General features: G+C 38.8%; 1 protein-coding gene across 3 annotated transcripts in view; it reads left to right on the forward strand.

Annotated features, from left to right (window-relative positions):
* Positions 1–24,492, forward strand: part of LOC108717348 (colorectal mutant cancer protein) — a 210,800-nt gene that overhangs the window by 109,620 nt on the left and 76,688 nt on the right. For all 3 annotated transcript variants that reach the window (XM_018264340.2, XM_018264346.2, XM_018264355.2), the window contains 2 exons: positions 9,837–9,950; positions 16,960–17,102. In XM_018264340.2, coding sequence (XP_018119829.1) covers positions 9,837–9,950; positions 16,960–17,102 — 257 coding nt within the window. The remainder of the gene's footprint in view (positions 1–9,836; positions 9,951–16,959; positions 17,103–24,492) is intronic.

Raw genomic sequence — 24,492 nt, forward strand, 5'->3', positions numbered from 1 at the left:
CTTGAGTTGGGCCAGAGTAGGGAAGGAATCACTGAGCAGCAAATCATTCAAGTGTCGAACCCCCAATTTGGGCCAGTAGTGAAAGTCAGGTAAATAAGAAAAGTGGGGGAGGTTTGAGTTCCTCCATATTGGAGCATATGGCGAGGGCAGGGGACTACTATGGGTCAGCAGTTTGTGAACTATAGCCCATATCTTTTGCGGGATGAACAGCACTGGCGGCAGTTCGGGGGTGTCCTTGCGCCTCCGGTACGGGGCATTCCTAATAGCCTCCAGGGAGCCAGCAACAGAGGCATGAAGTGCAGACAACGTATTCTCAGGGTCAGGGCAAAGCCAATTATGTATAAACATCAACTGTGAGGCATAGTAATAGTAGCGAAGGTGCGGAAGGGCAAGGCCTCCCTGCTGCTGAGGGGCCATGAGCGAGAGCTTGCTGATCCTAGGGGATTTATGAGCCCATATAAAGGGAAGTAAAATAGTATCTATGTGTTTGTGGACTGGAGGGCCAATCCACACCGGGGCATGTTGCATCACATACAGATATTTAGGCAAAACAATCATTTTAAATAAATTCACTCTGCCCCATACCGTGAGTGGGAGACGCTCCCATTGACTTGCTTTGGCTTTAAATGAGTGTGTCACTGGATCAATATTATCCGCCACATACTCATCCAGCTTGTTAGATATGACGATCCCTAGGTATTTAAATTTAGACACCCATTGCAGACCCAGAGTCACACCTTCAGTACGGGGCGCTTCAATAGAAAAGAGAGTGGATTTGTCTTTGTTTATCAGTAGGCCACTAAAAGTACCAAAATGATCAATCAGTTCCAGCGCCTTGCACAAAGAATTTTCGGGGTCAGCCAAGAACAACAAAATGTCATCTGCATATAGGGCTGTCTTTTCTTCCAATCTACCATATTTAAGCCCAATTACACTAGGAGTTTGACGTATCATTATGGCCAATGGCTCTATTGCCAGAGCAAACAGCAGGGGGGAAAGCGGGCATCCCTGCCTAGTGCCCCGAGATAAGGGGAAAGCTCTAGAGAGGGCGTTATTTACCTGGATGCGGGCAGATGGGGATTGGTAGAGCAGCTGAATCCAATTTATGAAGGTGCGGCCTATTCCAAAGTTCTCCAACACCTTCCATAAATAGGACCACTCAACGGAGTCAAATGCCTTGGTGGCATCAAGGGATGCTATCGTCCTGGCACCCACATTATCATGTTTAATTTGGAGATGAGAGAATAATCGTCGTAGGTTAATGGCAGTGCTCTTGTTAGGCATAAAGCCTGTTTGATCCGGGTGGACTATCGTAGCTATTACTTTATTCAGGCGCAGGGATAAAATTTTTGCTAGGACTTTCACGTCCGTATTAATAAGGGAGATGGGACGGTAGGAGGCACAGGAGTCAGGGTCTTTGCCTGCTTTAAGGATGAGAATTATAGTGGCAGCATAAAAGGATGGCGGAAGCGTGCCCGCCTCACAGGCCCCAACAAGTGTGGCATGCAGTTTGGGAGTTAAGTGGTCACTAAGAAAGCGGTACCATTCGGCCGGTAGACCGTCCGGTCCAGGGGTTTTCCCTGGAGACAAGGTCCCAATAGCTTCTGCCACTTCGCCTAGAGTAATGGGGCATCTAAATAAGAGGATTCCGTTGGGCTGAGCCTAGGAAGGCAATGCCCTGGAGATACAGATCTAAGTCAGCACTGGAGGAGGGGGAGCTCGTGGAGTAAAGATCCTGATAATATTGCGCAAACACTTCAGCAATGTCCTCCGCCTCAGTCATATAGCGCCCGGCAGTGTCCTTAATTCTAGCTATTAGTGTGGGGGGGTTACTTAATTTAGCCAAATACGCCAGAGTCTTGCCATTTTTATCTCCCTGATCAAAAATCTTCTGGTTAACATAAAGTAATTTTTTGCGAGTGGCTACAGTTTGAGCAAGCTCAAGGTATCTCTGGGCAGCGATCAGCCGCTGGTGGCTCTCCACCGTGTCATGATCACAATAGACTCTTTCGGCTGTAAGGACTGCCTCAGCAGCTGCACTAATGGTTTGCTTGGTTTCCGTTCGCACTTTGGCAATTGCTGAAATTAACGTGCCCCTAGCTACTGCCTTGGAGGTTTCCCATAATGTGTTAGCCTGCGCTGAGTGGGCGTTAGTGTCCCAGTACTCCACATATTCCTTGACACAAGTCTCAGCTATATCTGTAGTGTTAAGCCACATGGGAGAAAGACGCCACTGGAAGTGGCGGGCTCGGGGCGCGATGTTCAGTACTAGATACAGTGGGGCATGATCAGATAGTGCCCTAGGGAGGTAAGTGGCCTCAGTCACCATTTGGGCAAAGTCTGGGGTGCCCAGTGCCATATCTATGCGGGACAGTGAGCCTTTACCCACAGAGTGACACGAAAATTGTTGTTCAGTGGGGAACTTGTGTCTCCATACGTCTAGTAACCCTATTGCTTCCATCCACTGATGAAGTGGGGAGGTCTGCGTTAAGGGGGAATGTAACCTATCTAGCGTGGGATCTAGCACTGTGTTGAAATCGCCCGTGACACAGATAGGACACAATTCAGTTGTTTTTAGATTGTTCATTGAAATAAAGACTTTTTTCATTACTTTCCATTATTTATATTTTACTGTTTTTACAAACTCTAAGTTTAAAGTTGAATGTTCCTGTCTCTGGTGTTTCAGTATGGCAGCTCATTAATTCAGGTGCAGAACCTTTAATATAAGCTTCAGCATACTGAAATAAGAAACCTTCTAAAAATAATAGATTAAAAATTCTGTACCGTTTTGGAAATAATCAAATTTATCTTCACTATTCCTCTCTCAGCCCTCTGTTTCTCTTCATTCTCTCTTCATTCAGGAGTCAGATATTCATTGACAGTTAGATCCAATATATCTTACAGGGGCTCCTTTTGCCTAGAAGATTCATTAAATCTCACTCAATTAAAATCACCAGACATCATGACTCTCTACATGCAGAATTTGTGCAAATTTTGTTAGATTTTATTTGTACTGGAATCATTTATTTGAGTGAGCTCTAATTCATCTGCTAGGAAAGCAGCCCCCCCCCCACAAGATATATTGGATCTAACTGTCAATGAATATCTGACACCCAACTGCTGCATGAAGACAGAATGAAGAGAAACAGATGCCGAGAGAGAGGAATAGTGAACATAAACTTGATTATTGCAGAAATGGTACTGCATTTTTAATTAATTGTATGTTCTTATTTCAGTATGAGGAAGCTTATATTAAATTTTCATTTTTGGGATAGTTCCCCTTTAATAATAACACATATTTATAAAGAACTAACATATTCTGCAGCACTGTACAATAAATGGGTGAAAATAATCAAAATACAAATCTCATCCAACATAAAACTGATACAGGAGGTAAAGAGATCCCTGAAAGAACATACGTAAGAGCATTTAATGCATTGCATGACTTAATCAGTCATAAGCATTTCCAGACAGCAGTGTAGAGACTGTAACTGAGCCTTTGGGATCCTTCTTTGTCTTGCAAGACAATAGTGTGACATGGGTGCCATGAATCAAATCCCCAATGCTTGCATATAAAATGGTTATAACCTTTTCCAGAAGTAAAACGTCAATCTATTATTTATTATACTAATTGACATAATATTGCTGTAATTAAAAACAGTATACCACAATTCATATATCTTCTGCAAAACTGACTTATAAGTGTGTCTTATGTCCAGGAATGGATATTTTGTGCACCCAATTGTTTTTGGGTGTTATCAAGCTCCACAGCTAGATCCGCTATGTATTATCTAGAAACAATTATATAGATGCAATAATTCATTCTTTGCAAAATGTGCAGCATGGCAATCACAATATTTCGGGGGGCTCCCATCTCCCTTCCTCATGTACACCACTGCAATGGATATTCAGGTGATCACTCTGGCATTTCTGTACCTACAAATTTAATTTCTGAATAGAAGAGAATAATGGGGTAGTGTAATAAAGAGTATAATGCTGCTCAGGTCTAATAGCCTTTAGCAACCAATCAGAAGCAAGCGTTCAAATAATTGAACAGTAGATGCTACCTGTTTATAGAGTAGCAACATTAGCTAAAGGTCCAGTAACCCACAAAAAACTATACTGAAGCATACCTTCTCTGCCCATGACTTGTTTCTAAAAAGATCCAAGGGCAACTTAAGGCACAGGTAAGCAATAATTTGGGGGCCGACTTCAGTCTTCCCAGTCATATGATATGAAATCTATTTTTTTACTTTAAGCCTCATGTAGTTTATTTGCTGAGCCTGCTCCACTGATTTGTATGGACAGCATAATACAAAATTACATGTTGAGTTTTCATCAAGAACCCCTTTTCTAATAATTTTATTCTGCTTTTAATTCTCTTTTTAATTTATGTGTTTTTTATGTGTCGTTACAGTTTTGCTAATGAAGGTGAATTGCCCTTTAAGATGTGAGTCTTATCTTATCTAAAACTGCTACAAAAGTATCTTAAGTATCTATTCTGGGTTCTCTGCCAAAAGCCAATTAAAGGAGAAGGAAAGGTTAAAACTAAGTAAGCCTTATCAGAAAGGTCCATCTAAATATACCAGTAAACCCCCAAAGTAGTGCTGCTCTGAGTCCCCTGTCAAAAGAAACGCTGCATTTCTTTCCTTCTATTGTGTACACATGGGCTTCTGTATCAGACTTCCTGCCTTCAGCTTAAACCTCATTGCCCTGGGCAAGAGCATGCTCAGTTTGCTCTTCTTCCCCACCCCCTCCCTTCTCTACTGTAATCTGAGCCCAGAGCAGGGAGAGACTCAGGCAGGAAGTGATGTCACACCATGTTAATACTGCAGCTCCTATCCTTAACAAACAGAGAGTTTCTAGAGCTTTTTACTCAGGTATGGTAAAACATTCTACAGAATAAATATAGCATTCTAGCTTGCACTATTGCAGCTAATCTATTGGCAATAAAATGCCTCCGTAGCTTTCCTTCTCCTTTAATTTAGAAACTTTGTATCTTTTTCTGACCGTTCAGTGCAGGAGACGAAAGCCAAACTCGGGACATAGCTGTACAAATCCAGGACTGCAGGTTGAGCTGTCAAAAGCAGGACTGTCCCTCTCTGAATGGGACAGTTGGGCGGTATGCTACTATTTTTTTGTTTGGAAGGTGAACAACCCCTTTAATATGACCTAAACTTTTTCACATATGAGTGATGAGTGTTATACCTGCAGTGAGCACCAACCATTTGTTTTTTTGTGTGCTACCACCATTAATTGGATATCATCTTAACATTTCTTTTGATAACATGGGTGTGGTTTAAAAAAGGGGAGTGGTCAACACTGGCTTCCATTATCTGCTCTCCACCATGTAGGCCAGAAAATTTTCAGCCCTTGGTACCCCAGAAGTTGGACAGCACTGAGCTACAAGATGACTGCATTTGAAATATACATCATTCCAGCAGCTATAAGTAAAATGGCTTGCAACACTACATTTCACATCTTCATCTAGAAAATGTCCTTTTCCCTAAGCATGAGATAAAGCTTCAGATTTGAAATGGACCCAGGCAAGTCTCATTTTGCTAGATGCTATTTAGATGCCTCTGTAGTCCAGCAGTGTTTAGGCTTCATTCAAAGGCTGGGTAATTTATTTTAATTTGAAATGAAAAGCAAAGAAACAGCCAAGACAGTGACTAAGTTAAAACAGATTAACTTAAATCACTTTTTAGTAAAGATACATCTATAAAACAAATTGCTACTATATAAAGTTTTGAGGTGGGTGAAATAAAGTTGTAAATCTTTTGAAAGGAATACATGCAAGATTCACTTTGTGTAATGTTCACTCAGCAGAGCAGCCTCCTGCTTGTAACATACAGTGATACTGTGAGTCCGTCGTTATTCTATGGCATCTTCAAGTTATTATAAGAAATAGAATATTCATGGATTTCAGATAACATGCCATCTGCTAACAGAGAAAAAGCCTCAAATTGATGCATTTATTTTTCGAACTTGAATTACTATGTAAATGTAAATGTTACCCTTGTGTCATAGCAGCAGTGTGTTCTTGATGTGCTTTTTCATTTAAAAATACATTGAACTACAGATATGGGATCTGTTATCCAAAAAGTTCCAAATTACAGGCCATCTCTCATAGACTCCATTTCAATTAAATAATACATTTTTTTAAAAACGATACTAGAATGCAGTATCCACCAACTTAATAAGATGTAGTACAGCATTCAATTTCTTTGTTTAATGTTTTTCAGTACAGGCAGTGTAAAAATGTGCATTCTATATTATTAATGTACTGCTGATGCCTGTAACCCTAATTGTAATTTCAGAGGTGTTATTGCAGGTGGGTGGTGCGTGGGTGTTGGCTCTGATTAGCATGTGGGACCTTAGTGGAAAAACATTGAGAGCCCCTGTCTAGTGCTTTAATATATTCTGTCTATGGATGCACCGAATCCAGGATTCAGTTCAGGATTTGGCCTTTTTTTTTTTTTGACCGAATCCTCATGCATATGCAAATTATGGGCAGGAATGGAAATCATGTAACTTTTTGTCACAAAACAAAGAAGTAAAAAAATGTGGTTTTCTATTTTTTCCCTTCCAGTACCTAATTTGCATATGCAAATTAGTATTTGGTTCGGTATTCAGATACTTTTTTTATGTTTGTGTGGCAGGCAGCATTATTATTCTTGAAAATCCACCAAGGTAAAGAAAGCACGTAACATGCCTGGTTATTTTGATTGAACAAAAAGAGCAGAGATGCCATCGGATATGTCTCGGAGCTGTGAACTAAGAAATGTAATATGCGGGCCTGCTTTGAGTCACCTTAAGCGCATGTCATTGGAGCATTTACACTATCACAGTGTGAAATCCTCGCCTGCATAGTCTTCTATTCTGAGTTTCTGAACTGAGCTAGAACAACAAACCCTTATCCTTTTAGGGCAGAGACACATGTGGAGATTCAGGGAGATTAGTCGCCCAGCGACAAATCGTCTTTTCTTCGGGTGACTAATCTTGCGGAACTGCCTTCCCGCCGGCTAGAATATTAAGCGCCGTCAGGATGGCACTTGGGATCGCTTCATTTTCCGAAGTCGCCAGAAGTTTCCTTAAAGACAGTAAAAAGAAAACTGTGGATGGATTTGTTTAAGAAAGACAAGGAATCTAAAATATTTGGATTATTTGGATAAAATGAAGTCTATGGGAGATAGTCTTTCTGTAATTCAGAGCTTTCTAGATAACAGGTTTCCAGATAACCAATCCCATACCTGTACAATATTCTTTCAGTTATAGGTTCATAAACTGTCTAGTTACTAGACAACTTGAATCTAAATTGCTGGCGGGATGGCACTCGAAGCGCTTCGTCTTCCAAAGTAGCCTCACGAGGAAACGTCGGGCGACTTTGGGAAACGAAGCCCTCCAAGTGCCATCCCGCCAGGAATTTAGATTCTAGCCGGCGGGAAGGCAGTTCGGGGAGGTTAGTCGACGAAGAAGAGGGAATTTGTTGCCTGCGACTATATCTCCCCGAATCTCTACGTGTGTCTCTGCCCTTAGAGTTTTTCTGGAAAATGTTTCACCACTCATCCGAATGGCTTCTTCAGTTCAACTGAAGTGGTAGGGAATTCCCCTGTATTTAAACTCCCTTGAGGGTAGTAAAATCACAGTCACTTCTATGTGTTCCTGACTACAATAAGTAGGGATTGCAAGGGTTTAAAAGTGGTGTGGGCTGTTCCAGTTTACTCATTGCTGTGGGTTGAAAACATGGCAACAGATTGTTGTTCAGCAGAGGTTGCCATGATGGTTTACATTACAGCGACTGCCTTGACATTCCCTTTCAGGGTTGCCTTTTCTCAATATTGAAAATTCATCAATATGTTGGAGGTTTTTACTGCATTCCTGTGCATTTTGTACAGTATAGCTGATCTGCACAAAAAGGTTTCAGTTGGACAGCATGACTTTCTCTTGCTGAGTCAGATCATCTTATAAATATGTAAGATATGGCCTACACCATAAGCTGGGGGGGGAATCCAAGTGAATGTATTTGTGATAGCTGCACATCGCTACATTAAGATAAGTAGGAATCACTGCTTTTTATCATCTTCTTCATCCCTACATAGCCAATGTTCATCCAGATAAGTGACAAAGGAAAATAATTTCTGAACTTGGGTTGCAGAAAGGCCTGCAGAAATTATCCATATAAGATGGGGAGTCACTCGTCTGGATTTCTGTAATCAATCGGATATGGGACAATCCTGCATAGGGAAAGTGTTTGGGTTTTTTTTTTTGCAAAGGTTGCATATAGGCAGACATATTTGTGTGTATCTATGAATATTCGTATGTTAATTAGGGATGCATCAAACCCACTATTTGGGATTCTGCCGAATACCCAAATCCTTCATGAAAGTAAATGTTTTACCTTCTTTTGTAACAAAAAATTGCGTGATTTCCCTTCCTGCCCCTAATTTAAATATGCGTATTAAGATTCAGTTCGGCCAAGCACGAGGATTTGAATCCGAATCCTGCTGAAAAGGCTACATCCCGAACCGAACCCTGGATTCGGTGCATCCCTAACGTTAATGAATTAGGTCAGTATGCAGAGTTCTGGCCTACCAACTGAGAATTGAGATCTTATGTGGCTGCTGGGATACCTCGTCTAGCAATCCAGAGAATGGGAAAAAAAACTGCATTTGTATGCATGTAGTTCTGCATAAAATGTAGTTCTGAGGAACTCTCCTGTATACATTTAACAGTTTAAATAATTTTTGTCTCTTAAAGGGATGGCTCACCTTTAAGTTATCTTTTAGTATGTTATAGAATTGGCAATTCTCAGCAACTTTTTAGTTGACCTTCATTATTTAATTTTTATATTTGCCTAATTTTTATATTTCTGACTCTTTCCAGCTTTCAAATGGGGGTCACTTAGGGTTGCCACCTTGAGAAACGACGGAGACCGGGTAGGGGTGCCGTGATGTCAGGGGGTGGGGCTGTGATGTGTATGGGTGTGATGTCAGGGGGCAGGGCTATGGCAGCGATCAGCGATTGGCAGAACGCTGTGCAAATCAAGGGAATCCTGCCCGGTTTTCCTTACTTGGAAAACCAGGCAGGAAGTTTTGACCCGGGCAGCCCTTCAAAATACCAGGCTGTCCGGGTCAAAACCAGACAGGTGGCAACCCTAGGGTCACTGACCCCCATCTAAAAAACACAAATGTTCTGCGAAGCTATAGTTTTATTGTTATTGCTTCTTTGAAATACTCATCTTTCTATTCAGGCCCTCTCCTATTCACATTCTGGTCCCTTATTCAAATCAATGCATGGTTGCTAGGGAAATTTGGAACCCAGCAACCAGCTGAAATTGCAAACTGGAGAGCTGCTGAATAAAAAGCTAAATACCTCAAAAACCACAAAAATAAAAACCAATGGCAAATTGTCTTGCTAAAGTTAATTTAGAGGTGAACAACTACTTTATGCTTGCCATACAATTTCATTTTGTATTATTATTGGTACATTTATGGTGTACTGCTGAGCCTGACCAGGTACATAAGTACAATCGGTATTGTTCAGTTCCGGAGCAGATTAGAAAAAGTAATCTGCTGGTGCTACAAATCAGTCAGGTCTTGCTGCATCAGTAGATGTGGAAGAGTTGTGGAACCACAGTTCTCTTTTCTTGCTCCTGTTTCAATCGTAACTGCACTTATTTATAAATACAGAGGTAGACGTTTCGGCTGCTTTTAGCTCAGCTCACCCTGACCTGTCCTCTAAACAGTAGCTATGAAATCTGACTTTGAACCTTCTACTATTTTATAAGAGTGATGAAGTGACTGCACCTACAGTGATCATTCTTTTTCTTTCAGCTCCATTTAGCAGCCCTGGCTTCTTTAAGGGGAGACATAGTGGAGCTAAACAAGCGCCTTCAGCTGACGGAGCGTGAGAGAGATATGCTAGAGAAGAAGCTTGCCAAATCACAGGTAAGCAATGAAATAATAATTCTGGGGACAGCTAAGCACAGTGATTCACAGCATGGAATTATCCCACAAGCAGTATATTTATTATGCCTGACATAAATTAGTAAATATTACTAGAAGGGATTGGTTGCTTCTGTGACATCAGGCCTCTGATTTCCAGCAAAACCTGCTTTGGGTCTTTCCCACGGAGTTCACACCCAACAGTGCTTGCAGGAATATTTATAATAATGATAAGCTGACATAAAACTCACATGTATAAAGCCAATAATAAAGGCTCATTGTGCAAATTAGTTCTAATCAGTCTTGTAAATGAGTTAGTCTTTTGTTTTTTCTCTTATACAACTCATCTGAATGCTTCTGAAAGATGTTTCCCAAGCAGCTAGAATTTTCAGTCATAATTTGAATGGTTGATGGCAGACAGGGTGCTTTGTTGCCCATAGGAATATGTTTCTACCATGGGCAACAAAACACCTGAAAAGTTCTATTCTGTCAAGAGCAATGGGAATCACTGACTTTAATGTGCGGTGCACCGGAAAAATTGTGGGAATATGGTCTGTACATTTACATCTGTTTTTTTAAAGTGTTCTGTTGTCCACGGGAAAGTAGATTTCCCACAGGCCACAAAACACTATATCTGCAACCACTCAAAGCTGAGAAGGGATGTATTCACAGGCTCTAGAAACCCAGATACCAGTGCAGCTATAAGCCAGGTCTGTGGAGTCGGTACATAAATCCCTCGACTCCTACTCCTCAGTTTATGGTACCTCCGACTCCTCTGTTTTTAAAGGAACAGTAACACAAAAAACTGAAAGTCTATCAAAGTAAATAAAATATAATTGTTGCTCTGCACTGGTAAAAGCTATGTGTCTGCTTCAGAAAGACTTACTATGGTTTATATAAACAATCTGCTGTGTAGCCATTCAAGCTGGAAAAAAAAAGAAAAGGCAAAGGTTACATAGCCCATATCAGATAAAATGCCATTGTATTGGACAGAGCTTATTTGTCATGTGCTATATAACCTGTGCCTTTTCTTCTTTTTTCCAGCTTAAATGGCTGCCCCCATGGCAGCTAACAGAATTGCTTCTGCCATATCCTCCTTCATAGAAGCTCTTAAATCCAATTTGATTATTTGTAGTGCTTGTATTTAAAGTTATTAGGAGTAGGAACATTTTTGGCGACTCCGACTATAGATACCCAAAATTGCTTCTGACGCCACGACTCCCACTTTGGGGCAAATTCACTAAGTGCCGAACGCTAGCGTTAATTCGCTAGCGTTTGGCATTTTCGTTACTGCGCAAATTCACTAACGAACGCTGGCGTAGTTTTGCTAGTGTTACTTCGCACCCTTACGCCAGGCGAATTTTCGCTAGCGATGTAACTACGCAAATTCACTAACTTGCTCAGTGTACTGAACGCTACCTTTTACGCTAGACTTCCTTCGCCACCTAAGACCTGGCGAAGCGCAATAGAGTAGATAGGGATTGTTTCAAAAAAAGTCAAAATTTTTTCTAAGTCCCAAAAACGCTGGCGTGTTTTCTACATTATGGGTGAAAAAGATCGAAAAAATGTTTTGGGGCTCCCCTCCTTCCCCCCTACATTTCCTGACTCATGGCAACTTACCTAGACAGTGGGCACATGTGTAGGGCAAAATAAAATTTTTATTTGATGATTTGAAGGTTTTCTAGGCATTTGTAGTGCAGATACGTGTTCCTCCATTGAAATTTGAATTTCGCGCCGTATGCAAATTAGCCTTCGCTAGCGTAACTTCGCTTTACATAGCGAATCAATGCTAGCGCAACTTCGCAACCTTACGCTACCCCTGTGCGCAACTTCCGATTTTAGTGAATTTGCGGAGCGCTGGCGAAACTACGCCTGGCGAAGTGCGGCGAAGTTGCGCCTGGCGCAACTTCGCATCTTAGTGAATTTGCCCCTTTGACTCCACAGCTCTGCTTTAAGCTGGTCCTAATAACTTCAGAAAAATGTTTCCCTGTATTTTTTTGTAGCAATTCTGAATCTGCACCCTGTGAGCTATAGGGGGCCTGGCTGGGCTCTGAATGTTCAGCAGTTCCAATTTATGTTTATGAAGAATATCATATTCCCAGTGTTTATTTGTGTGTGTGTGTGTGGGGGGGTCTAAAATGATATTGCGGTTGACCCAGTTGTTTCTAGTTTTGCCACTGGCTTTGGCTTGATCATTTTGAAAAATATGAAATTTAATATTGTGAAATGCTGTTTAATATGTTTCTTTGTGTAACCACTTGGTATTGTAAAATATTTTTGTTTCTCCTTTATCCATGTTTTGCTTTCCCTATTTCCTTCCATTCTATTTTTTTTTTATTTATGTAATTATGCCAGTCCAGTGACTGACTTGGGGGCAGAGCTACACGGGAATGCCCTATGTAGTGCTTATAACTTAGTGTTATTCCACCTTTTGATTTCCACTTGTTATTGTACCTTGATTAAATCTGCCCAGTTCAGCTCAATAGCAATTCCTCGATCTGGCTAGGTGTTCTTATTCTTTGTCATAAATGTAACAATATCTTGTTGGCAATGCATTGTCATGTCATACCTATGATTATATCTTGGCCCAGTAAATAAAAGTAATGTCAAGAAAAGTTCAGTTGTCTCATAAAAGAAACTGCAGAGTCAGGCTGCCCGAATCTGTGCTCCAGTTCTGTTTAAGCCAGATATGCTTTTATCCTGCAAATAACTGCCTGGTGCTTCAGTTTCTTGTAAAATCAAGAGCTTCTCATTAATGTTTATGGATGGCTTTTCCATTAACATATTCCGATTGCTGTTGATCTCGTCTAATCATCAGATTGTATATATATAAATCCTGCAATAAACGAAAGCTTCGCTCTAATATTTCTTGATTACACAGGGTTTTTTAAGCAAAGCTATTCGCATGAGTCCCAAGTAGAAATGATGAGATGTAGGTTTATATGTACTTTGTTATTTTTATGCTGACTTTCATGTTAGGAGCCTCCAGACATTCCTTCCATAAATTATTATGGGGACACAGGCTACAGCCAGTTGTTTATTTACTGCAGTACTGCTCTGTTTGTAGTCATCCGATCCCTTAGTTGGATATCTCTTGCTTTATGGAGGAAAATTCAATCTGCATTTAATACCCTGGTGGTGTGCTTTCAGGAAACTGAGTTTAATAAATTGTGGGCAGAGCTGTTGTGGCCTCTGGACTTGTTATACTCTGTATAAGTGCAGTAGTGAACTTCTCTTGTTTGAAACAAATGATGGGAAAGCATCAGATTATTTCATGGGGGCCTAATCGACTATATTAATATATACCGGTAACAGAGTACTCTGGTCACAAAATCTTAAATCACCACTTAGTGGGCAAAGAATGGGTTAAATGTCCATTAATGCTAAGTAAGCATAAAAACAAGCACTTTTCCCCAATGGTCATTGCTAAATGATAACCAAAGTTTCCATTAAGAATACAACATTACTGTATTATCAGTATCGAAAATAAGTGAGGTAGAGCTCACGCTTCTAGTAATAACCAGTCTCTTGATTCATCACAGATTAGTCACTGCAAGCGTAGTACAATATATATCACTATGACAGATTTATTGCTGGTAATCCCCTCCTATATTTTTCCATAGTTTAAAGTTTTAACCTCCACACAGAGTTCACACTGTTAACAAAAGAATGATCATGCAATATAATTTTAATGAAAGGGGATCATAAGCACTTTGCTATTATAATATCCTTATAGTTTACAATAGGGGGTACTTTATTTACTATATAATACACAAAAGCCATGAATATCTTGTAAATTATATCCTTATAGACGGTGAGTTCTGATGTCATCAGTTATAAACGGTGAGTTCTGATGTCATTTCAGTCACATGACTCACTGAAATTTGTGTATTATAATAAATAAAGTACCCCCTGTTGCAAAATATGAGGATATTAGAAGTTACCTCGGAGTTCCATGACCTGCATAAAAACACTCGGCCTTCTGTAACTTATAATATCCTTATATTTTACAAGAGGGGGAACTTTATTCACTATATATAAGTTACAGAGTAGTTCCATGACCATTTAAAAGCATGAAGCCGAAGGTTCCATAGGCAATGGCGCATACTTGTCCGCCAATTCGATTGGATCCACTGCCACTGACTTTTCTACCTTTGTCTATGCCATATTACTAAACAGAATTGTTCTACATTGGCACAATGGAAATATTGTACTTGTAGAAATGTGGGTGTAGCCATGTCTGTAAGAAAGACATGTAGAAAAATAAATGGAATGTACATCAGTCTACCCCAGCTTTATTCCCCCAACACTTTAGTTTATGAATCCACCAATATTTTGAAATACAGAATTCTTTGTAAAGGAAGAGTTAATAATGGATGGGATGGAGAATATATTTGTCAATAAAGCATGTATGCTATCCATTATTCAGAATATTTGGGACCTGCGGGTTTCCATAGTTTGCAGAGCCATTCCTTAAAGAGGTTGTTCACCCTCCAAACATTTTTTTTCAATTCATTTGTTTTCAGATTGTTCCCCAGAAATAAAGACTTTTATCAATTACTTTCCATTATTTATTTTTTTTACAGTTTTTGAGTTGAATGTCCCTGTCGCTAGTGTTTAAGTCTGGCAGCTCCGTAACTATTGTATCAATTCCAACAGCTGCCTTTAATGAAACCCAGGAATTCTGCTCAGGAGGGACAAAGATAAGAAATGTGTCAACTTAATGTGTAGAACAGTTTACAGGGTCGGCGACCCCTCCCTCCTAGAGTTGCTTTAGAACGTGAAAAATTACACTTTATGCTTCAATATTAGAAAAACACTCACACATAGAAAATAGAACTACCTGAAAACAACTAGGTGTTTGAAGGTGAACAACCCCTTTATAGCTACTAAAATAAATGTATATATTACAAACTCCGTAGAATTGTTTTGCCATCAACATGGATTAATGTTAACTTAGTTGGCATCCGATACAAGCTAGTGTTGTACTGTTATAAAAAGAAGTAAAAGAAAAATGGAAATGGCATTTGCACATATTTTGGAGCTTGCTAAATCATGGGGTTTAGGATGATTGCTAGAAAATAATTAATTAAGGCCAGAATCAAAGGGAGCAAGGCATCATTGCAATATGTTTTTGCATGGTGGTTCTTTTTTGCTGGCAGGATCTTAGTGTAGCTCTGGTGACAAGAAATGTTACTTATTGAACACCTCCGAATTCCCTATGGGTTTCTCAGACTTTTGACTGTATGAGGATCCAGCATGGTATTGTTGGAAGCACCAGGGTAGTGTCTTGTCTTGTGCTGACATAAAGGAATGTTTTGTTTTCCCGTGTTGAGTTTTCATTATTGGATGGCAGTTTGATCCTCACAACCACAGCAAGAGGTTCCACAAATAAAAATGGGTAAATCTTAGGATGGATACAAACTTCCGACCCATTTTTCTGCACCAAATCCAGAATTCAAATCCTAATTTGCATTTACACGGCATGCTAACACGTTAGTAGGTTTGCAGGTACATGTTATTATTCATGTCTTTAAAAAAAAAATGTAAAAATTGCCTATTTACTTATCCACCCTGCCAATGCCAATATCTACAGTATTCAACACTTCACTCATAAACAAGTCGAGGAGCTCACCAACCTATTTCCCAGAGGTCTTTAGCGGGTTCCCGGACACTCCCACTCGGTAAAGCTGTGTTTAACACATACAATTATCACTGCCCGCAAGGGTCAGGGTTTAGAACAAGTGAAATTAGGAAAAAGAAGGGGAGACATAGAAAAACTTTTAAACAAGAGAGAAACCTGGTGGATGTTTTTATTTGAGACGGAACAACCAGCAGGTTTAAATAAAGAATGGGAAATCAAATACTTTGTGGATAATTAATTTGATGAATAGAAAATTGATTAATAGGCCATATTATTGCAACATATACGGATAAAGGAAAATAGATTGCATTATGGTGAATAAGAGAAGTCACACATGCATAATATAATAAAATGTATTTAAGAATAATGAAATTGATTGAAATATGGATTTTTAGCCGTCCAGTTAAGATTGGTAAGCAATAAACATTAGATGAACTTGTTGTTTTTTTGTAAGAGAAATCTTTTTTAATTAAGAGTGTATAGCTTTAAGAAATGTAGAGGATGTATATACAATTGTCTATAAAGCTATGTCTTTTTGTATAACACACTTATGCCCTGAAGAAGTGACCCATGCGGTTACGAAATGCGTTGGCAGTTTTGTACTGATCATGTAGCATATCACTATAAGATTTTAATCTGATGAAATAAAGAAAGACATTTTAACTCCGTGAGAGACTGCAGTGGATTCCAGGCAGTGATTATTGTATATCTACAGTATTCCCTCCACTATTTGGCATAACTGCCACACATTTCTTCTTTTTACAAGTTTCTTCTTTTTACAACTTTGGGTTGTACATTTCATATTTCCCAGTACAGGTATAGGATCTGTTTTCCAAAAACCCGTTATCCAGAAAGGTCAGAATTTCTGCAAGGCTGTCTCCCATAGATTCTATTTTATGCAAAAAATCCAAAAAATTTTTTCTCTGTAATAACAGAACAGTACCTTGTACTTGATCCCAACTAACATATAATTAATCCTTATTGGAAGTAAAACGAGCCTTTTGAGTTTATTTGATGTTTACATTATTTTTTAGTAGCCTTAAGGTGGGAAAATCCAAAGTATGTAATGATCCGTTATCCGGAAAACCCCAGGTCCTGAGCATTCTGGATAACAGGTCCCATACCTGTATAAGGTACTTGTTAGGCCTGTTGGTTTACTTGCTTTTACATATCTATGAGCTATCATTATGTCAAATTCATATTGTAAAACACACTCACAAAATCCACAAAATCTCAGTGTGTTAATAATACTTGCTGATGTAAATGCTGATGTCACATTGGTTGTGTGCTGTCTGTTAAGACCCCTGTTGTTTTACCCTGTTTTCCTCTGTAATTGCTCTTTCTTCTTCTTGTTTTTCCACATTTTAGTGTGAGCAGGCACACTTCATGAGGGAACATGAAGATGTTCAGGAGAGGACAACATTACGTTATGAGGAGCGAATAACAGAGCTACACAGCATTATAGCTGAACTAAATAAAAAGATTGATCGACTTCAAGGGACAACCATAAGGTACAGTTCTAATGGAATTCCCAGATATCTGGTTTGTAAGAAATAGTGCAAGGAAACTCCTAGCCTCTTACTCAGCTAGTTTTCACAAGCTAACAGATGACACAAATCTAATCATAGCTAATAAAAGTTAACTGATTTCAAACAAAGTGGGAGGGAGGTGCATCACTTGTCGATTCCACATGTCCATTCCAATAAGCATCAGAATGTGGTGGGAAGAACAAGAAGTTTAAATGGAAGCTGCAAGTATGTGTTGCTTGTAAAGCAAGGGCAGGGGGGGGGTTGGTTAGTTAGGTTAGTGAGAACAGGGGATATAATGGTCATCTGCTCTCCTAGATACAACTGAAAGTCCAGCTTGAAGGTCACTTGGGGTGAATATGTATTTTCTGTCTTAGCTATTATTGGAAGTATACCTGACATTTAATATTTCATGAGCTATGGGAAGTCCTGACTGAGTGTTGGACCTTCAAAGGAAGCCTTGGTCAATGGTTGGCCCCACAAGTGCCACTTGAACTGAAGATATTTGACAACTACTGGTATAAATAATAAGCATTATATTTCATTAAGTTTTTCTATGACCAAATATTTTGTCACTGTGGTATAACCCAGCAAAAATGTAGGGGCTAATTTAGGTATGCTCTTAATGGATTTCTAGTCCTTATTAAGTGGCATGGACTAGTGATGTGCGGGTCGAGAAAAACTTGATCCGAATTCTATTATTTATTTCAAATTATTTTTCTTTTGCCACTATAATTACTGTGCATGCATTACATTAGATTGTAAGCTTTTCTTTGGCCCGGGCACTCTGTATGTGTTAATTATAATAATAATGATAATACTTGTACATTGTGTACAGGGAAAGAAACCAGTCTCTTCACCTAGCCATGTTTTCCTGTTTTTGTGTTTTTATACTATTGGGGCTATAGAGTCAGACTTACAGCTTACTACTTCAGGTTCCAATGCAACTGTATTTTAAAACCAGATTAGAATTGAGAACTTTGCAACTACACTGCTTTTTTTGTCTGTTTAAACTGCACTTTATATCCCAGACTATATCTTATGTTTTAATTTTACTGATTACCATTTATATAATACATAAAACTAATCCTTAGTGCCCCCCAGCACATTTTTAGGGGCATCATGCTGCCCACCCACATTGTTGCACCTCACCGGGAGAAGCAGAGCTGGAACCAGAGGAAAGGTAAAACTGCACGTCGGGGGAGGTGCACAAGAGACAGCCGGCCTCGGAGGCGTGTAGTTTAGAAATTCGTGATCATGATATCATCAATATACCAATGCCATTTGGCCATATTGTCATGGAAATCCTTGGCACAGCTACAGATATACACTTTCTCCCACATAACAAAAAATAGAACCGCAAATGAGGGGGCAAATTTCACCTCTGTTAAATTACCCATTCAGGTCATAATATTTTAACAAAAATGTTTTTGGCCTTCTCCAATAAGATGTTTATCTGTAAGGCTGGCTGGAGATCTTCTCAAATAGGTTTCTCTAGCTTTTAATCCATTTTCAAGATTGATTCTAAAATGTGTTGCTAAAATTCATCTACCCAGCTCATTTATGCAATGGGGAAAACAATACAAATAAATAGACAAGGGAAAGCATGTTGCACTTTTTCCGCCCCACTGTTTATTTGGACACCCATGTTTATGAAAGGGTGTTTATATGGAAGCTGTAATTAAGTAAATAACCTCCCTAAATGATTACTAATCTTTGTAAGGAAATGTATAGTCATCCATAATTAATTGGCAAAAGGGTGATTCCTCTTGCCTCTTGTTAGAATGAGCCTTTTGTTCAGTATTTAAAGCCCTTGGACAATATAGATTTAGTGTATTGCAAGCAATGCTTCAGATTGCTGTGGCGATTCTCATGGAAAGCAGGAAAAAGTAATGCTCTTCTGAACTTCTGCTTACCTTCCGGGTTCTTACAGTATGCATGAAGAAATTTGCATGCACTGAGCACTGCCCTGATCTGCAGATGTCTGGTGCACATACACTAGTCTGGGCATGCAAGTCATAGCTCTCAAAGAGGTGAGCAGCATCCTACAGAAAGGTAAGAGTGGTGACTTCAGAGGGGCATTACATTTTCTGTTTCCATGACTTTAGTTGCTCTTTAAAGGAACACTAATATTTATAAAATAGGTTGATATTTCATAGGTTAATATTCCATAAAAACGATCAACGCACTAGAGGCCACCCCTGTATTAGAGAAATAGAACTTTGAATAAGTGTAGGTGGTTCTTCACAGTCAGGACAGTGAGGTTGAGGAATGCACTGCCAGATGATGTTGTGATGGCTGATTCAGTTAATGCTTTTAAGAATGGCTTGGATGTTTTCTTGGATAAACATAATATCAAAGACTAGTGTGATACTAAAATCTACAATTAGTATAGATATTGGTATATATACAGTGAATATGAGTGTATGGAGGGGTCAGTGTAGGTAAATGTGCTGGGTTTCATTTGGAGGGGTTGAACTTGATGGAGTTTGGTGTTTTTTCAAGCCAACTTAACTATGAAACTATTTAATGATAACTATACAATAAAAACTATACAATGAGTAGACATGGCATTTGAAAAGATTTGTAGTTTAAACAGCATAAATAAAATGCACAGTGATCTACATATATATCTTACTATTACCAGTACTAATCACCACAAGATGCTGCGGTATAAGATGTCTACAAAGACTCTTGTGCAATAGTTGTAGAACACATTTTACCAAAGATAAGAAGACCCCATGTGTATTGTTACAATACCCTTGTATGCTGACCCCCCCTTACCGCATCACTGGTAATTTCTCCTTACACGATTTACTATCTTACCTTTTTTTTTAAAAAAAAAGGAGATCACAAAACACCCCAAAATTGTATCTCTATCAATGCAACAGCTTCCAAACATGCAAAATGTATCCTTTATTTATTCCATATCAAAAATTCATTAATCTGTAAAAAAACAAACAAGGACAAACACACTATCACACTGTAACAAGCTAAAAATCTTAGCACAAAGGGTTAGGACTGCAGTTGAGGTTACAAGCTATGTGCAATCATAATTATGTATTAGAGCAAGCAGTAATGTGGAGAGCACACCTCTAGGTTAAAGTGCATTTGAAAATTGTCACTATCCAAAAAAGTGACTCAAAAGGGAAAAAGAGTACCTGGAAACAAAGAAAAATATGGCCACGTCAGGGTGAACATGCCAGCAAATTTAGAATTATAATCCCAATAATGTGGTCATAAAAATGAAAACTAAATTAAGCAAAATCAAAACCATGTTCAGATCCAGTACTATGTCAAACCTTAATATCAGACAGGACAAAAATTCCCAGCATTTTCACCGCAAATCTTGTAATTGTGTTTAGAGTCCCAAATCTTGCAAAGCCCAATGTGCATTTTGTCTGTGACTCAGGCCTAATTTCTTTATGGCGCTCATGAGGAAGCCCAAGTCACATCTCTATATACACCACCAGGCTAAATTCACACATTATAGAGTTATAAAGCAATTTGATCAGATTAAGGGAAGTGTACAGTTCTGGGCTATGTGCAATAATAGTTTTATTGGCATTTTGCTCGACTTAAGGGGGGTTAACATATGCAAAATGCTCACTTAAGCTTAATGTGCTAATGCCAGACAAAAATTCAATAGGACCGAGTCTCTACATTCAGCCTGCTGTGTTCCATTAAAAGAAAGAAATTGTTTGCCCTTTACCAGTTTAGTTTGTTTCTTCAGCCAAAGTGTTTAATGGCATGAACAAACATCTGCTGTGTCTGATAGAAGCTAAAACATAGAAAGTAATTTGTGAACACCATATAGCTGCTTCAGATATTTACACCTCCTTTTCCTGTTTTTTTACCTTATTAGGGCAAACATTAGGAGCCCATTGTGACAAAAAACTACAATTGTTCTAGTTGCAGTGAATATCAGTGCAAGAAAATATATGTACGCCATGTTTTTCTCCCTAACTGCCATGACTTGGTTTGAAATACTCCATTTCTGTTATTAGTGGAGTATACTGTACTAACATTTGGGCTTATGTAATAATGGATTTACTGTAAATCCCTTCCAGATGTTTTTAGAAAACCATCAACAATTCTGATAAATAAATATTGTTCTATAAATGAGCAGGCGTCCCTGCATTTTCATGTGGAATCCATATAATTAGGTATTATATGATTTTTCTCTCTTGTTTTGAAATGTAATCTGATTGACCTTTAAACATCTTTGTAAACCTACCAGCTTTCCCTTAACTCTCTGGCTATAGTTTATCTCAATAGGCAGCAATATCACGAATTTTATATTTTTTCACTTAGGCAATACAGACAGGGTTGCTATAAATGTCCCCTCTAAGTTGTTTTTGGCTGTAGGTGCAAATTATCTTGTGTGTGCACTTTTTTAAACCTTTCGCGCACTTTAAGGGTAAGGCCACACTGGGCGTTTTGGGGAGATTTGGTCGCCTGGCGACTAATCGCCTCGTCTTTGCGGCGACCAATCTCCCTAAACGCCTTCCTTCACTCTGCACCGGCTAAAATGAAAAAACGCCGGCGCTAATCACTCACGGCGGTTCGTTTTCCGAAGTCGCCTCAAGAGGAAACTTAAGGCGACTTCGGAAAACGAATCGCCGCGTGTGACTAGCCCCATCGTTTTTCCATTTAAGCCGGCGCAGAGTGAAGGAAGGTGTTTGGGGAGATTGGTCGCTGCAAAGACGAGGCGATTAGTTGTCAGGCGACCAAATCTCCCCAAAACACCCAGTGTGGCCTTACCCTTAAATATTGTGTACCTGGAAGTGGCTTGGACCAAATAAGTACAAAGTCATGTGTTTTCACACAGAGGTTCTGTGCGCTGGACTCAGAATTTGTGTGAATTTGTACAACTCATTTGTGCAAGAAAATCATAATCTACTAGAGAATCCTTAGTTAAACTGTAGAGTATTACCATAAAAGCTCTATTAGAACAATCATTAGTCGGATGGTGATGATTTAATTTCAGCTAGTTCCTTGTAATACAGGTATGGGACCTGTTATCCAGAATGCTAAGGACTCGGGGTTTTCTGGATAATGTATTTTTCTGTAGTTTGGATCTTGATACCTAAAGTCTACTAGAATATCATTCAACATAAAATATACCCAATAGGCTAGGTTTCCCTCCAATATCTTAGTTTGGATCAAGTTCAGGTTACTGTTTTACAGTATTATTAAAGTGAAAAAGGAAATCATTTTTAAAAATGTAGATAAAAGGGAGTCTATGGGAGACGACCTTTCCATAATTCAGAACATTCTGGATTACTGGTTTCTGGATAAAGGATCCCTTATATCTACAAGCTTTAATTTACTTTAATAAACCTTTTATTGTTAGCTTTTATGGACAGGGTGATTTTAGCTTATGCCTTGTTTTTTTTATGTTTCCTCCATTGTTTTTATGTAGTGCTACTTGTGTATTCAACACTGTAGCTAAAACAATTCAGTTATAGAAACGATAGGACACAATAAGATAAAACATAATATACAATCTGGACAAATACAAGAGTCCTCTGCACTCAACCCATTATCAATATATTTAAGACAGAGACATTTTGTGCATACTGCTACTGAAAAATGCCTTACCCTTTAAACAAAACAGGGATTGTTTGTCCATATATTGCAATATATTTAAGCTGGCCAACTACGTCAAAGTCATCCCATATCTGGCCAGTCCTATGCTCAATTTGCATCTGATTCATTAAGAATTCTATTGCTTCATTATACATTTTACAAAGGGACTAAGTTTTACCTGCAACTTACTTGCTGCTTTCAATATACAATAATATACAATCTATACATGTAAATTCTAGAAGTTATAATTGTAGAGCCCTGTAGAGCTTTCAATCTTACAAAAGAGATCCTGACACCAAAAATTTTACTTTTTTTACATCTAGCATAACATTTTCTGCATGCTATTTATTGTTTTGCCTTAAAAGTGTTTGCCTGATACTTTTACATCACCTATCTGATCACCTATCTTATCCCCAATGTTCTTCTATGAGGAAGCTGCCATATTCATACCTCCCAACATTTTTGATAGAAAAAGGGACAAAAAGATTTGCCGCGCCGAGTGCAGTGAATTTTTGACCATGCCCGTTTTTGTGGCCACACCCCCTAATTACCATGTTCATTTTACAAAATTTGTCAGTTTATGAAAGTTTGAACACATTTCTGTGGCTTTTATTTGTTATTACAGTTTTCTAATGAAGGTGAATTGCCCATTAAGCTGTAAGTCACAGATTCGCCAAGAGACCTGCTTGTTACAATTGCTTCTTTGTTTGTCTTAAATTGTTATAAAAGTATCGAAGTGCACCTGCCACATATTCTAGGCCAAAAGCCAATTAAGTTAGAAACTTTGTGTCTTTTTCTGGCTGTTCAATGCAGGAGATCAAAGAGAAAGTCGTGACATTTCAGTAACAATCCGGGACTGCGGTTTGAGCTGTCAAAATCGGTACTGTCCCGCGAAAAACGTGACAGTTGGGAGGTATGCATAGTTGTGCAGCAGTAGTCCATCAGCATTAGAAACTCTTTACTGACAGGTTGAGAAGGGACAGTCAAGTTGGCAAAACAGCCAGGTTTAGAAACTTCAAGTAACAATTACTTACAAAAGCAAAAATATCTGTGAAAATGATCAACGTGATTTTCAATGTATATTAATAGTTTGAAGCGTAGTAATTTTAGTGTTTGTTTCACTTTAAATAATCGTACAGTAATGAGAATGCACTGGCACTTTCTAAATACAATGGCTTTATGACAGATTTGTGACAATGTGCTTATGATTTTTTGCACAACTAGAAATAGCTTAATGTAATGCCAGCAACACAACATGTTTTAATGACCTGATATATCAGTTAGATGTTAACATATAATTTATTGCAGTTACTTGCTATTTCCTAGACTGCGTAAGACTTTATATTGATTAATAAATGTCTAATGTATAAGGTATAATGATGTCTGTATATACTGATCTTCCTGCTGGGGTACCGTATAAATATTGATTGTTACTATGTGTTTTAAATGTGAGATTGAGAAATGTCTGGTAATGCAGGGGTTTCTATATATCTGATTTTTTTCCCACTTTAATTGGTGTTAATATCTGCTTCAGATTATATTCGACTTACATTTCTTCTGTGACATTATTGTTGCTCGTCACATACAAACAGTCTTCTTCTTAGCAGTTATATGTGATTATACTCGTCATCTTAACACATAAGTAACCAAACAAACTGGGCACCAATCACTTATCTGTTTTGTGGGGCCATGGATCCAAGATAAATAGGTTTAGCTGAATGACTGGAGAATAATGCTGATCCTTTCAGTGGGCCTCCATCGTGGCCACAACCTCCCCCTATCC

This window comes from Xenopus laevis, chromosome 1L (genome assembly GCF_017654675.1).
Source record: "Xenopus laevis strain J_2021 chromosome 1L, Xenopus_laevis_v10.1, whole genome shotgun sequence".
Classification (NCBI taxonomy): Eukaryota; Metazoa; Chordata; class Amphibia; order Anura; family Pipidae; genus Xenopus; species Xenopus laevis.